The following is a 15,783-nucleotide window of genomic DNA, read 5'->3' as shown; positions in this document are numbered from 1 at the left end:
CCACCCTCGGCACCTTAAAGGCTGCCTCGATGTGCAACACCACTGGGGACGGGGAGTCTTTGATTTCACACAGTAGGTTCTGGCTGGTCGGGCCGGGGACACCCCCAGTGAAGCTCAACTCAAAATCCTCGACCTCGCTGGGCTCTGGGAGAGACAGGAGAGGTGTAGAAAGGACGCAGGGGCAGGTACCCTCTGGGGCCGGGCCCAGATGCCTGGCCTTTGCTGACTCCTCATCCACCACAGGGGCCAGGTGGCGTCTGGCGCTCATCCCGGGCTGGCCCTGAGCCCCTGCATAGGCCCCTCTCGCCGTGAGGTCTCCTTCCCCAGCCAGCCCCTCTCGCGGTCCCCATGGTACCAATGGTCCCTGTGCAGGGCTCCACTTCAATGATGTGGCAGTCACTGATCTTGCCCCACGTGTATCTGATGGCCGACTTGCTGTTGTTCCACATCTGGAAGACACACCCCAAGTCAGGCTCCCCAGGGACTGCCCTCACAGGTAAGATCTGGACTTGTCAAAGGACTGCAGGATTGTGGGCTCACAAAAGGTCCTCTCAACAGCCTCTGAGCTAAATCCTGACCATGCAACAAACACTGTGGGAGTTGTGGGCGCCATATCTGGCCAAAGGCCCACGATCACAGGAACAGGTTCCACAGTTCTGTCATTCAGAGGATGCTGGGAAGCTGACAGAAAGACAGACATGCCCAGCATCTGTGCAAACCACGTGGGCTCCGGGAATAGCTCGTCCTCTGCGCAGTGGCCACTACCGTTGGCCCCGCCAGCCACCTTCTCCCCACACGCCCAAGTTCAGCACCAACTCAGCCAGCCTAGGCTAGGGAGGGACAATGACCTACCTTAAAATCTTTCTTCACGTTTATGCCAATGTAGTTCTCCCCGGGGATGATGAGGGCATATGGTTCTAAGAGAACCTGGAAAGGTTCTACTGAGCCTTTCACCTCGACTTCCAGGACGATCACATCATCCACAGAGTATGAGGGGTCCTTCAGGTTTTCCAAATCCAAGCTGAACACAAACCCACCATGAGCTCGGAGCCAACATGTCCCCTCTCTCTGGTCTTGTGAAAAGAAAGCACCCACCCCCTACACACAGCTCCCAAGCCCCCAAGCCCCCTGAAATTAGAGGCATCAGCGACGGACGCAAACAGCTCAACCATAGGCCTGGGGCAGGTGCACCTCCTTGACCTCGACAGTGGGTTTAGGGACGATATGGAAGAGGTGCCATCACGGGGCAAAACCTTCCCTCATTAGTCACCACCATCCAGGGGCCACCAGCCTAGCTGCCTGGCAGTAACCATGAGCCTGGGGCACAGCTCCAAGGTGCCAGGGTGGCCTGCGGTGCTCATGGTGAGTCTGTTAGCTCTGTTTCCTGCACGTGGAGCCAGGCCCGGGTACCCAGGCAAGCAAAGCGCTCCCACGCATCAAAGCTTGCTGGGGGTCAGGTGGCTCATTCACTCCCTTCCCCACAGCCCCCATCGGGAGGACAGGCCCCACTGCCTGCCTCTCAGCCGGGGCCCAGTTCCCACTCACCTCATGGGCTCTGGGACTTCCTCTAGCACCATCTGGAGCACACTGTGAAAATTCCTCAGCTGTAACATAAACACAGCACCCTGAAAACCAAAGCCTGATGCAGAGAAGGCGGGGGCCGTGGCAGGAATTCTTCCTCCCCTGGGCCTGGACACTGGGAAGGCCTCCCACTGAACACAGCACTGCCTCCCTGCTATCTCTTCCCCACCCCGGGGAAACAGAGGTGGCTGCTGGGACATGAGCAGGACTCAGGGGCTCGGGGCTACTGCCGGCTCAAGACTGGCTCGCCCACCTCAGCTACGCCTGGGGGAACAGGATGGAAAGGCCCTTGGCAGAGCCCTCGACGTGTCTGAAGCACCATGTCCTCCCAGGATGGACAGTGAGGCGGCTGGATGCTGGGTTGAGGGGCAGGCCTGCTGTCTTAACCAACAAGGGTCCCTGGGCAGCCCCCTCACATTTCCCCCCTCACCCGTTACACACAGGGCTTCACGCTGGACCAGGGGGCTTGCCCTGGGGAACCTCCACCTGACTGTCTGGAGGCCGCTGTGGGCTCGGCAGGAATGGTAATGGCTCTGACTTCACAGAAATACGAAAGGCACCAGAGCTGAGGAAATGAGCCCCCGGCTGTTGCTGCAGACGGGGTGTGTGGGGTCAGGATCACGCAAAACGAGCTGCTTCGTCTTGCACAGAAGCGCATCCCCCAGTCCCATTTTCAGCTAAGAGCCGACCTTGGCAGGATGCCAGGGATCTCAGCAGGGTCAGTTGGGGCTTCAGTGTCACCCAAGAACAGGGACAGAGGGTTAATCATCGTGACCCAATCAGGTGTGACCATCAAGGTGGTAGCGTTTTAACCTCACGAGGAGAAAAGCTCAGGATGAACTCGTGGTCCGCGTGGGGATTGAGCACACCCCTCTCGGGCGTGATGGAGAAGGCCGTCTCGCGGTCAGGGTGGTACTGGATGCTGTCCATGCTGTACGCTTCTCCAGGCATGAGGGACTGCAGGTTGGGCTTCATGATCTGCCAGTGGAAGGCCAGCTCCACGTGCCTGTGGGGGCAACTTTGACAGTCGGCAGTGGATCCAAGGCCATGTTTCTTCTCTGTCAGGACCAGGCCCTCCCACCCCTGTCTGGCCTGGCCGGGCCCCTGGGGTGAGCAGGAAAGGACCCAGGAGCAGGGAGTGGCCAGGTCAGCCTTCAGACCCTTCCTATGGGGGAGCCTGGGTCAGAGAGAACACAGGGGTCAGGGCGTCCGAGCTGGAGACCTCCTAACACAGCCCCCCTGCGGCCCCCCACCCACAGCCACCGGAGGTTAGGGCCACAATGACTCAGGGGAAACGGTAAACACGGGGAATCACACTCTAACCATCCGGCAGGTCCTCCCAGATACCAGGAAAATTTTCTGTGGTCTCTCCTACCACATGAGAGTTTTTGCCATGTCGACCCCACCCTCTGCCTCTCCAGTTTGGGCCTCCCAAAACTGCTCTGTCCAGAAAGATATGTGCTCAGGCTGCCAATAGGAGTGGTGACAACTCCATGGTGGCAGGAGGGGCGGGACCCCAGCCCCAGGGCGCTGCTGACAGCAGGGGTCGGCGGAGGAGGGGATGGCAGGTGACAATTGCTCATTGTGCGGTGCCAGAGCCTGTGTCAGGCCTGGGTCACATGGGCAGCCTGACCTGGAGGCTCCCCGAGGTCTGTCCTGGTGTGATGGCCAGGCTCAGAGGGGTCACGGAATAAATGGCAGTAAGAATGGAACCCACAGACCATCATATCTGATCTTGGGACTTGGGTGGCAAAACTGTTCCTGGCTGAGGGTGGTCCAGATGACCTACAGCAACACTGTCCAGTATGACTTCCCGTAGCGATGGAAATCTTACGTATCTGCTCAGTCCAGTATGAGAGCCACTAGCTACACATGTGGCTACTGAGTACTTAAAATGTGGCGGTGCCACTGAGGAAATGAACTTTTTTAAAATTTTTTTTTGGGTGGGAGTAGGTAGGTAGGTTTATTTACTTATTCATTTTTAACGGAGGTACTGTGGATTGAACCCAGGACCTTGTACATGCTAGGCATGGGCTCTACCACTGAGCTATACCCTCCACCTACTTTTACTGTGATTTCCATTTAAATAGGCACACATGGCCAGAGGCTACCAACAGAGCAAATCTGGATCCTTCCAGCCTTTGCCCAGATTCCTCCCTGGGACCTCAGGCCAGGTGAGGAGGAGGGAGGGTGTGTGCTGGGGTTCCTGCACAGGGGTCACTCACGTGGCATTTTTAATAATCAGGAGTTTGCTGGCCGTGGACTGGAGGTTTTCAGGCTCAAAGCGTATGAAGTGCTGGGCTGTTAAGTCTGTGAGCTCTCCCGGCTCCGGCTGGCTTTTATCACCAGAAATATAGATCAGATCCAAAGCAACCAGCTGCCCAACTCCTGACAAGGTTGGGGAGTGAAGTCTCACTAGGGCTGAAATCGGAACTCTGTGGCCCAAGGCTGTCACAGAACCCAGTCCACTACCCACATGCAACTGGCCTTGACTGTGACCCCGGGAAGTGCACACACAGGGGAACAGGGAGCCAGGGGCACGCAGATTCACGTCCCCACACTGTCGCATAGCAGTGATTTTGATAACCTGGCACAAAGCAGGCACTCAACTGCCTGTTGAGTGAAACTGGACGCAGGGCAGGTGGATGGATGGAAGGAACAGGGGCATCTCAAGGCAAGTCGGCAGGATGGCCCTTTTGATGCTACAGAAACCTAGGGGCACCCCTGGTGGTTTCTGTGTGAGTCATGGGCAGTTCCCCAAAGGAGATCAAGGTGAGTTTCTTTTTTTTCTTTCTCTGAGCCTTCCCTCATATGGAAGGTTTTCTTTTTAATTTAGTTTTGTTTTTTTAAATTGAAGTATAGGTAACTTACAATGTGTTAATTTCTGCCACACAGCATGGAGATTCAGTTATTTTTATATATATATATATATATATATATATATATGTATATATATATATTCCTTTTCATATTCATTTTCATTATAGGCTATTACAAGGTATTGAATACAGTTTCCGGTGTTATACAGTTGGACCTTGTTGTTTATCTATTTTGTATATAGTAGATTGTATCTGCTAATCCCAGACTCCTAATTTATCCCTCCTCCTTTCCCTCCTGGGAGTCTGCTACTGTTTTGTAAATAAGTTCATTTGTGCCATTTTCTAAGATTTCACGTACAAGTGATATCATATAGTATTTGTTTTTCTCTGACTTACTTAGCATGATAATCTCTAGGTCCATCTATGTTGCTACAAATAGTATGATTTCATTCTTTTTTATGGAGGATGAGTTTCAAAGTGACATGATAAAAGACTTCACCTCAGGTATCTCTCTCTCTTACTAGAAGTCCCCTTGGGACAGTCCTGAAAGTCACACTGGCTTGGGTCTCTAAGGTCTGACCAGAGTGAGAGACCTGGAACCATCCCCTCTGTGCGCCCCGACCCACTGCCAAGGCCGGTGTGGCAGCTTCCACTCCCCGCCCCCAGGGGTGCCCCCAAGCCCACCTGTGGTCACCACCTCCTTTATCTGGCAGTTGTCACACACGATGATGAAGGTCTGCTCTGCCTTTCCTGGGCTGGTGGGGAGGAACAAGACCTGTGGAGAGAAGGGTTGTCCTGGTGACCCCCATTAAGGGGCATCCACCTCCCTTCCCACTCCTCTTCTCAGCCACACACCCTCCCCCATCCTCCACTTTTCTCCCCACTCCCTGCTGCCTCCCTAAGCCGAGGCTTCGCCATCAAGGGGCATGTTGGAAGGATGCAAAGAGAAAACTCACAGAGGCTGCAATACAAATGACTCTCAAACAACACGTTTAACCTCATTCGTGATAAAAGAAATATCACTGCAAACCACCTGCAAGAACAGTTTTTCACACCTCACACTGGCAAACAGCAGAGTTACCTATCATAAACACAATGATGGGATTTAAAAATTTTCTTCAAAATAATCTAGAGGAGCAGGGCAGGGTTTCGTTGAAAGTATAAAGGCGATAAGGCTGGCCAAGAGTTGATAAATTTTGAAGCTGGATAATGAGTATGTGGGTGATCCTTAAACATTTTATTTCTGTATCTGTTTTAAAATGTCCATGATGATGATTTTTTTTAAAGTGTGATAATACACTGTATGGGCAAAGGTGTAAGAAAACAGGCTCCCTTATACATTGCTGTGGGAAGTACAATCCACATGTTATGAGAGCAGAGACCCCTGTGTCAGCAAATCCACATCAAGGACTGGGTCCTGCGGGGCAGACTCATACTCGGACAGTGTTGAAGTTAATCGCTGAGATGGCCAGAGATCAGAAAAAATTTTTCATGCCCACCGGCAGGGGAAAGCTGACCATAACTATGGTTCATCCACCATATATAGCTATAAAAAATGACACGATCACTAAGATATAGTGGTAAGTGGACAATATACAATGCAGAACAGAGTATGGAGTGGGCAACTATTTGTGTGAAGGAGAAATGGAAACAAGAGAGAGAAAAAACATGTGCAGTTGCTTATGTAGGCATCACATATCTTGGGAAGGGCACTCAACCTGGTAAGGCTGTGGCCTCTGGTTGGTTGAGGAACTGGGGTGAGAGGGAGTGTTTCACTGTGTATCTATTTGCAAATCTTTTATCTTCCAAATTTTTAGTCATGCGAATTTATTTCTTATTTGGAAATATGAATAACTTTTAAAAACAAACAAAATCCTGATCAACGAACAAATTTTACATAAAAATGCAAAGGGGAAAACCTTCCCCTGATTCTCTTTGTTGCTGCCCCCTCTTCCTTTCCTTGGGGATCATGGGAGAATGGAATGAGGGGGACATCATGGCCTGGGCAGGGGTGACCAGCCCCGATTCCTTAAGGCCATGACAAGGGTGTGACACGGCCTGGGCTCTGCTAAGAGGACCCAGCCTACCCCTCAGCAGAGGATGAGGATGGATATAGCCCTACTGTGCCCCTGGACTGGCCTCATTCCAACCCCAAGAGCCAGATTTTTATCGAGATCAGATTATTACGGACATGAACAAGATAGCATCGTTCCAGAACAAGACCCCATCAGACCCTTGGAACTAGAAAGCAGCTGATAAAGGAAGCCATCCTTTACACCTTGGTAAAGAAGCTTCTGGAAGTGGGTCCTCAAACTTCACTGCACACCTGAATCACCCAGGGAGATTTCAAAATCCTACGCCCAGGGGGAGAGTATAACTCAGTGGTAGAGTGTGCGCTCAGCATGCACGAGGTCCTGGGTTCAATCCCCAAGTACCCTGGACCAACCTCAAAACCTCAGGGCCAGGGCCCAGACACCACGGTGTGTGCAAGTTTCTCAGGGGACAGCAACATGCAGCTGAGTTTCAGAATCCATGGCTCCTGGCTCTCACTACCTGATGACATGGTGGAGGCCAAATCCCCCTCCAGAGAAACCAGACAGCCTTTACTCTTGAACGTGGGTGCCTCCTTCCACAGGCGAGTGAGGAAGGCCACGCATCCAGCCACCAGACAGCACAGAGGCAGGCTCCCGGAGCCAGGGGTCAGGGAGGCTGAGGTGAGATGTGGAGCAGCAGGGGCAGGAAGACATCACCATCTCTCACAGGCTCTTCTGGGGACCCGTGAGCAGGTGTCACAGGCTGAAGGGGCCACTTAGGAAAGGAGATGCCCACAGCCTGGAGGTCGGACTCTGGGAGCTTCTGTAGAGGTTCAGAGTGAGGCCTCAGCAACACGGGCCTCGTTGACTATGTAACTGGAGATGAAACAGGAAAGAACCAGGTACCAGATCTGGGGGAGGGGGTGGTCCAAGACAGACTGAGGAACCAAGAGAAGATCCTGCAGGCAGCTTAGATGCCAGTGGAGGCGACTCCCAGGCTTACACTGTAGACAAGCAATGCTCAGGGACTGTGATGGAAAGTGTTTTTCGCACTTGCTCCGTGAGAGAGGTCATGGGACAGTCAAATGACAGCACCCCATAGAATGCCAGAGCATGCTCCTACACAGAAACCACGAAGGCCAGGACCTGGGAGTGGATATGTGGGTCATGAAAACACAGAGGCTGATAAAATCATGCAAGCCGTTGAAACAGCCATGACGGATCATAAGGAGGCAGAAACATATGCCAGTGTCTGATCACCTACCTCCATGAACACGGCCTGGCCAGGGGCCAGCTTAAACACCGACGGGAGGATTCCAAAGGGAGGCTGCTCGACAAAGCCAACAGTTGCAGCAGCCTTAAAGAAAAGCAGAAGGTAACACAAGAGTGTGGAGGAAACTGTAAAATCCAGGGCTCAGATGATAAACGTCTGTCCTCTGAACATCCGTTTTGCGGTTTGAAGGATCTCAAGGATCACCCAGTGCCCTGTTCGTGAAGAAAAGCAGGCTCATCCATTCAGCAAGCACTCAATCAGCCTGTGCTGGGTACCAGATGGGGTTCTGAAGGTTAAAGGTGGGTAGATCATGGAGCATCCGTAAAGAACTGCCTGCTACAAGGAAGACCATGGACAAATGTTTCAGGAGGCATGAGAGAAAGCCTCCTCCCTACTACAGCTCCCTGGGTGGCTGGTGCCAGCTTCCATGTCAGCCTCCATGCCTGACCTACCCTTGGCCGTGAGCTCCTAAGTTGAGGGAAGCTGTCACCTTGTCAGCAGACCTGCAGCCCTGGTACCTACAAAGAAAGCTACTTAGCGTGCCAGGGACACAAACCCATGCCTCCAGGACCCCGGCAGGTAACAGAAATGAGTGAAATGTGCATCTGGGAACACGCAGTACTTCAGATGTATCACTGGTTTCTGGAGATGCAGGCACAGCAAAATGTCTCTGCTATGAGAGCGACACAAGCGTGTCCTGATCAGGGGTGTCAGAGTGCGACTGCCTTGGGGGTGGGGGGGTGGGGGGCTGCACAAACAGGGGGGAATATGCGCATGCCTGGCTACTCGACTCCGGCCAGCAGGGCCCCAGTGGATCCTGGCCCAGGGCTGCACATCAACCCATTTTCCAGGGACTGTAAATGCATATTTCTATGTGAAATCTCCCTCCTTTTAAAGGCTGGCTTGAAAAATGTTTTGAAGCAATGTTGGTTCAAAAAAATGTTTCCAAGCCCTGCACCAAATAAATATGCCCCTGGAATTCAGCCAAAGAGCTGCCAATTTGTGACCTGTGCTATATTCAAATGTTTGCTACAATGAATGACAGAATGAATGAATGAATGAATGCATGCATGCATGCATGCATGTATGCCATGAGATCTGAGCCAGGCCTTGGAGGATAAGAGAGGTGATACAACCTGCCCTGGGTCACAGATATTCGGGCGTCACGTGAACAACAGCGCTGGTCTCCGCACATGCTGATTCCCACTTGGACCTTCCAGTCAGAGGTGCACCTGAGCAAGCCCCTCCCAGGGGTTACTCCCTTTGACGGGTGTGCTCTTCTGCCAGGCAGCAATCTGTGAGCACTTACTCTGAAGCTCGGCGGCGGCCAGCTCTTTTTCGGCATTATGCAGAACTTGCCCACACTGAAGCCCACGTTTTTGCAGACGAATCTGGTTATCTTCATTCCCCCAATGAGGCAGTAACCACAGTCCAGCACCGGCGACACTGCAGCCAGAGGAAAAGATGCAGGAGAAATAGCACGTGGCTCTGAACAGGGGCCACAGTGATCGTTCTGAGGCCCAGCCCAAGCTCAGAACAGCCGGGGAGGGGTGCAGGGGCTGGATGGGGATGGCCTTGCCCTCCTCGAGCAGCTGGAGTCAGTGCCTGCTGCTGACTCAGGCCTCAGCCAGTGCCCTCAGCATGGCCCTGGGGGCTGTGGTCAGAGTCCCATCCTGAAGCCGGTGCCCAGCCAAAGAGGCTCGTACATGAGGGAGCCCAGTCAAAGCCAGCTTTCCCAAAGATGCCACCCCGCGGCCACACAGGTGACATCCACTGAGGGCTCCAGGTACTCCTTCTGACCTCGATGTGGCATGAGCCTACGACGCCTAGGCTGGGGTCACTGAGCTGCTGGCCTCCTCCCCTAACATGTGTCACCCATGTGTCATTCAGAGTCAGCTCCACCAGGCAGCAGGATGGTTGGGGCCTGACATGACAGAGGACAGTACAAAGGTCCCGCCTCAAGACCCAGAAGCCCCTGTCTCAGAGGACCGGGCTGCATGCCGCCACAAGGGGGCCCTGAGGGCCAGCAGTCCTTACAGGGGTTCACAAGCCCTAATTGAACCCCGAGAGAGCAGAGCACACTCACATGTCAGCACTGGGGGTGGCCTCCGGGCCTGCAGGGGGATCAGAAGCGTGTGGGCTGATTGGGTCTCCACTAAAATAAAATCATCGAAATCCCCAAGACAGTCAGGAAAAAACTGGACAGTATACTGGCAGCTCATCCCGGGAGCCACCATTCCACCTTTTCCAGGGAACATTCCTGTAGGTGACAAAAGTGACAAATGAGATTTTGAGGGCCCAGTCAGCCACCGGGGCTCAGGCACAGGTGCTACAGATGGCAACCGGAGGGCAGGGGTAGACTCCACACAGTGGGGCGGGGTCTCTGATCAGTGTCCTCTGGGCCAAGGCTGTGCCCCTGGCAGACACATCAGGGTTCACGGCAGGAGCAGGCTGCAAGGGCAGGGATTCCAGGTATAAATACTAGGGCCTGGGGTGACGAGGGGGTGATACGGTCCAACTGGAATGATCGGGGGGCTACGCCTGGCCCTATGGCTTAGAATTTATATTGTGGGCAAGTGAAGTTTCTGAGCTGGGATAGGGGGCTGGTGGGGAGAGACACACACAAAGTTGTTCTTGAGGAAACACTGTGTCACAAAAGCAGGAAGGCTGTCTGGTAAGCCACTGCGATGGTCTAAGTGAGGAACAAGGGGGTCTGACCGAGGTCAGTGACAGCGTGCAGGGTGAAGGGTTGGCAGAACCCAGCCTGGAGGGATGTGATCCAAGACAAGAGCTGTCAGGACTGGGGGCCTTTGCTGGAGGGTGGGCAGGAAGGAAGAGTGAGCTCGGGACACAGCCTCAGGAGTCATCCGAGGGCCAAGGAGCTGCTACTCTGAGCTCACCCAATCCCAGTGCAAAGTACGGTGTAGATGGCGGGATGACTCGCATGTGGCGGCTGGTCGACGTGGTGTTTTGCAGCGAGATCACCATCTGTTAAAGGCAAAGCAACGTGTGGTGTAGCCATTATGGAAAACAGTACGGAGATGCCTCAAAAAACTAAAAATACTTACCATATGATCCAGGAATTCCACTCCTGGGCATATATCTGGAAAGAACTCTAATTTGAAAAGATACATGCACCTCAGTGTTCATAGCAACACTATATACAATAGCCAAGACATGGAAGCAACCTAAATGTCCATCGACAGATGACTGGATTAAGAAGTTGTGGTATATTTATACAATGGAATACTACTCAGCCATTAAAAAACAATACAATAATGCTGTTTGCAGCAACATGGATGGATCTGGAGACTGTCATTCTAAGTGAAGTAAGCCAGAAAGAGAAAGAAAAATACCATATGATATCACTTATATGTGAAATCTAAATAAATGACACAAATGAACATACACAAAACAGAAACAGATTCACAGACATAGAAAACAAACTTATGGTTACCAGTGGGGAATGGAGGGGAAGGGATAAATTAGAAGTTTGGGATTAGCAGATACAAACCACTATATACAGAATAAATAAACAACAAGGACCTACTGTATAGCACAGGGAACTATATTCAATAGATTTTAATAGCCTATAATGAAAAAGAATATGAAAAGGAATATATTTATATATATAACTGAATCACTATGCTGTACACCAGAAATTAACACAATATTGCAAACCGACTATACTTCAATATAAAAAATGATGAATATACTTTCATATGTTTACTTGCTACCTGGGTTTCCTCTTGTGTGATTTATCTGTTCAACGTTTTTACCATTTTGCCCCTGTGTCCTTTATTTGTCTTTTTCTTATTGATTTGTAGGTGTTCTTTATATATTCGGGGTACTAATTCCTTATAGGGTACCTATTATAAACATCTCTAAGTTTATAACTTGTATTATCTTTTGATGTACAGTTTCTAAAATTTTACTTTATTTTATTCATTTTTTTCAGTTTCTAAAATTTTAATATAAAATTTATCAACCTTTTAGTCAAGGTTTCTACTTCAGTTTCAAGAAAACTTTTTATATTGCCTATATTTTCTTCTTAAATTTTGGCTTGCAATCTCCGCTGGAAAGTCTTCAGTTTAGGCTATGGAGCAAGGTAGGGATTAAATTATGTTCTGTATGGCAAGGATACTAACACAGTTTTGCCTCTTCAGGTCTCCACACGTGTACAAAACAGCCCTGGTGCTGTTCCCTCGGTCTGCTGCCACTCTCTCAGACACGGAGCTAGCTGCAGCCACCGCTGTCATGGATCGAGGTGTCCGTGGCACGGCTGCTCCTTGAACCCACTAAGGCAGGTCTCAAGACAGCCTTGCTCTCCGCCACATGAGGCAAACCCCTGACCAATGAAGGGCAGGATCCAGCAGCTTATACGGCTTCTGAAGGGATGTCCCACAAGACAAAATAACCAACTGCACTTTCTGGAGGTCACCTCGGTGATACAGTCTTGGACTGGCTCTGCCTCTTTCCGTTCCCTCTCCTCACTCCTCCCTGGAACTGTACATGAAAGCACATAATCCACCATCTCAGCCTCTGCTTAATGGGAAACCCAGGCTGGGACATCTGGGCATCACAAGTGTCCTAAAACAGCAGACCCTTAGGATGTGATTCTGGGGTTAGATTTCTTGCCAATCAGGCAGGGATCCAAATGCCAGAAGGTGGGAAGTTGGGTGTGATGATCCCTGGTAGGCAGTGGTGTCACCATTACTGAGGATTTCACCCGTGATCAACTGAAATGCAGTGCAGGCAGAGGTCAGGCACTGAAACGTGTGGTAGCGATGGCGGCTGCAAGGTCTGGGGAGACAGTAATTAGAAGGACTGCAGAGTGGGCTGGCTTTCCTTAGCAGCACGGAAGCCTTGGGGGAAAAAATGACAGGCTCAGGGCAGCCAACTGCCAACTCGAGGCCCACCACAAAGACATTCCTTGCATTCCTTGGTTACACACAATTTGCTCCTGGGGTGTGTGTGTGTGTGTTTCTTCTTGCTCGATTTGGTTTTTTACTTAGTATTTCTGAACCTATGTTCTTTTTTTTTTTTCATTTCAAAAAGTTTTTAAATTTACCAAAATACAGTAAGAACACAAAAGAGAAAGTATATGAACCATAATAAGCCCCTGGCTTACAGGCACAGGTCTCTGTTCCCACCACAACTCCAGCACTCACAGCCTGCATCCCATTCTGCCCCCATCTCAGGACAGAAAAGCTCTCTCACGGCTCCACAAGGCTGGGGAAAGGGAGTGAACCTATGTCCTTCAGCAACACTGGCTTCAGGTTTTCATTTTTCCTTATTTGGCTTTGGTGTCAAGGTAACATTAGGCTCTATCTTAAACCATTAGGGTGCAACACAAAATACCATAAACTGGGTGGCTTATGAACAACAGAAATGTATTCCTCACAGTGCTGGAGGCTGGAAAGTCCAAGATCAGGATGCCTACACTGTCGTGTTTTGGTGAGGGCCCTCTTTCACTGCCTTCTCACTGTGCCCTCAAGTGGTGGAGGGGACAACAGGTCTCTTTAGAGCTTCTTCACGAAGGCACTAAGCCCATCCGTGAGGGCTTCCCGCTCACGACTTAAGCACTTCCCAAAAGTCCTGCCTTCTCCTACCATCATCCTTGAGGGTTAGGATTGCAACCTACAAATTTTTCAGGGACACAAACATTCAGAACACAGCGGGCATGCAAAGAAGAGCTCATACTGATCCTTCTCAAACTCTTCCAAAAGATTAAAGAGGGAGGGAATACTCCCAAACTCATTCTATGAAGCCACCATCACCCTGATACCAAAGCCAAAGACACTACCAAAAAAGAAAGTTATAGGCCAATAGTGTTGATGAACATAGATGCAAAAATCCTCAACAAAATATAGCAAACAGTATCCAATGACACACAAAAAAGATCATACGTCATGATCAAGTTGGGTTCATCTCAGGGACACAAGAATAGTTCATCATATGCAAATCAATCGGTGGGGTACACCACATCAACAAGAGAAAGGACAAAAATCACATGATCAACTCATTAGCTAATAATGAGGGTCTGTTCCTTCTGGTCTCTGAAAGAGTTCATGTCAGATTGGAATCAGTTTGCAGGTTTGGTGGTGGATACCGGCAAAACAAGCTGGGTGGGCGTGGCATTTCTTTTGGTAGAAAGTTCTAAGTTATTTTCATCAGTGTTGGACAGCCACATAGTTAGAAGAGTCAAAGAGTTCTACAAAGTTCTAAAAATAGAAATCCTGCCCTTTTCCCCTGCCTCTACCCTCACCATTTCCCACACCCGAGAGCCAGTAATTTTCTGTCCTTTAGCTGATTGTTTGGGAATTTACTCCCATGTCTCCAAATGCGCATTTTTTTTTCACCTTCAGGCATTGAATGGATGATGCAGACATTCTCTCTTTTCTCTCCCATAACCAGCTCACTGTATGACACGCCCCTCCCATCCCTTAATCTCCCCGATGGAAGTTACGTCATACTACTGGTTAGATCAGTAATTAATGCTTACATTACTGTTGCTATGGAAATGCTACTCATGGCTGAGCATCACATTCTCCCTTATACAATTTTTGTTTTTCCTGGAGTTAATCATTGACAAGTTATTTTGTCTGCAACATACTTATCAATAATTTAATCTCTTTCCACTGCCCTACAAATCTCTTCCCAAGATGGCCACATGTATCGGAGACTCTTATCAGCATCACCCCCGTAAATCAACCTCTCCTAGAGCCTTCTGGCCTCTTCGGATCTAGACCGGTTGCCTGCCTCACTTGCTGCTAACTATCACCCAGGACAAGACAAGCCCTGTAGCCGTTCTAAGACATATCTGGAAGTTCTGAGAGGTAAGGTCTATGTGGCTTCCCCTTGAATCTGGGCCAAGTTAAGTGACTCGTTTGTAACCTGTAGCAATGCAGAGGAAGTAATGACTTTAAGGTAACCTCCGAAGTTAGGTCATAAAAAGTGATGCAACCTCCACCTTGCTTGCTAAGATATGTGCTTAGAAGCTCTGATCACTCACTTTGAGCTGTCCGATTACCCGGAGGCAGCCATTCTACGAGGAAGCCCAGGACACATGGAGAATCCACATGCAGGTGCTCTGTAGACAGCCTCAGCTACCTAACGACAACCAGAATTGACTACGTGAGTGAAAATGCCTCACACAGTTCCAGCCCCATCTTTCAGGTTATCCCCGGACACGGACTTTATCTAGCTAAGACCTCAAACATCATGGACCAAGCCATTCCCACTGTGCCCTGTCTGAATTTCTGATCCAAAGAATCTGTGAGCATGATAAAATGGTGGTATTAAGTTGTTAAGCTTTGGAAAAATTCGTTTTGCAGCAATAGTAACTGGAGAACCCTTTGACTGTTACAAACCTGGGGATTTCCTTCACCTTTTCTTATGCTGAATCTCGTCTCCCATAGACCAAGCCTTCCTCTCCCCTGCTTTCCACACTTCTACAGGCGATCATGTTCCCTGGAGGCTTCCTGAGAAAGGGTGCATGGGACACGCATTTTTAAAGACCTGGCAAATTTGAAAATATTTTAATCCTCAAACCTGGTAGTTTGGCTGGGTAAATAATTATTATGTACACAGTCATATGCCCAACAGATGCAAGGGGCATTTCTAAGAGGCATCACTAGATACAATTCAATTTATATACGACTGCAGCCAACTTGCTCTGAAGGAAACCAGCCACTGCGCACTGAGGAAGGGAAGGGAAAGGAAAGCTGATGTGGAGAAGCCTTCGCAGAGAGGAACTGAGATCTTAGCTGAAAGCCGGCATCAACCACCACCCATGGGAGTGAAAGAGACTTTGGCCCCAGTCTTTTGGCTGAGACCCCAACGGCAGAACAGAGATAAACTGTTCTCACTGTGTCCTATCTGATCAGCAGGCAAACTGCTGTCTCGCACCACTAAGTCCTGGGGCAAGTGTTACATGGATATAGTAACTGAACTCTGAATATATTACAAGAGACTCCCATGAAAGTTGCTTTAAAACCACGCTGGAAGAGACCATTTCAAGTACTTCCTTTCTTTGTTTTCTTCTGACAAGTACTTTTAAGCACAGTGTTCTTAA

General features: G+C 50.0%; 1 protein-coding gene across 3 annotated transcripts in view; it reads right to left on the bottom strand.

The window, feature by feature from the left end:
* The window catches only part of DLEC1 (DLEC1 cilia and flagella associated protein), a 63,549-nt gene that overhangs the window by 25,194 nt on the left and 22,572 nt on the right, over positions 1-15,783 (bottom strand). For 2 of the 3 annotated variants that reach the window (XM_072940992.1, XM_072940993.1), the window contains 11 exons: positions 10,607-10,694; positions 9,793-9,966; positions 9,016-9,152; positions 7,698-7,790; positions 5,085-5,175; positions 3,807-4,002; positions 2,395-2,587; positions 1,546-1,604; positions 853-1,021; positions 356-449; positions 14-144 (listed from right to left, as the gene is read on the bottom strand). In XM_072940992.1, the coding sequence (XP_072797093.1) occupies positions 14-144; positions 356-449; positions 853-1,021; positions 1,546-1,604; positions 2,395-2,587; positions 3,807-4,002; positions 5,085-5,175; positions 7,698-7,790; positions 9,016-9,152; positions 9,793-9,966; positions 10,607-10,694 (1,425 nt within the window). The remainder of the gene's footprint in view (positions 1-13; positions 145-355; positions 450-852; positions 1,022-1,545; positions 1,605-2,394; positions 2,588-3,806; positions 4,003-5,084; positions 5,176-7,697; positions 7,791-9,015; positions 9,153-9,792; positions 9,967-10,606; positions 10,695-15,783) is intronic. The other variant, XM_015236295.3, reaches the window with a different exon arrangement.

The sequence above is a fragment of the Vicugna pacos genome, chromosome 17 (assembly GCF_048564905.1).
Source record: "Vicugna pacos chromosome 17, VicPac4, whole genome shotgun sequence".
Classification (NCBI taxonomy): Eukaryota; Metazoa; Chordata; class Mammalia; order Artiodactyla; family Camelidae; genus Vicugna; species Vicugna pacos.
The sequence above is the reverse complement of the archived record's forward strand: the minus strand, read 5'-3'. Positions and strand labels throughout refer to the sequence as shown.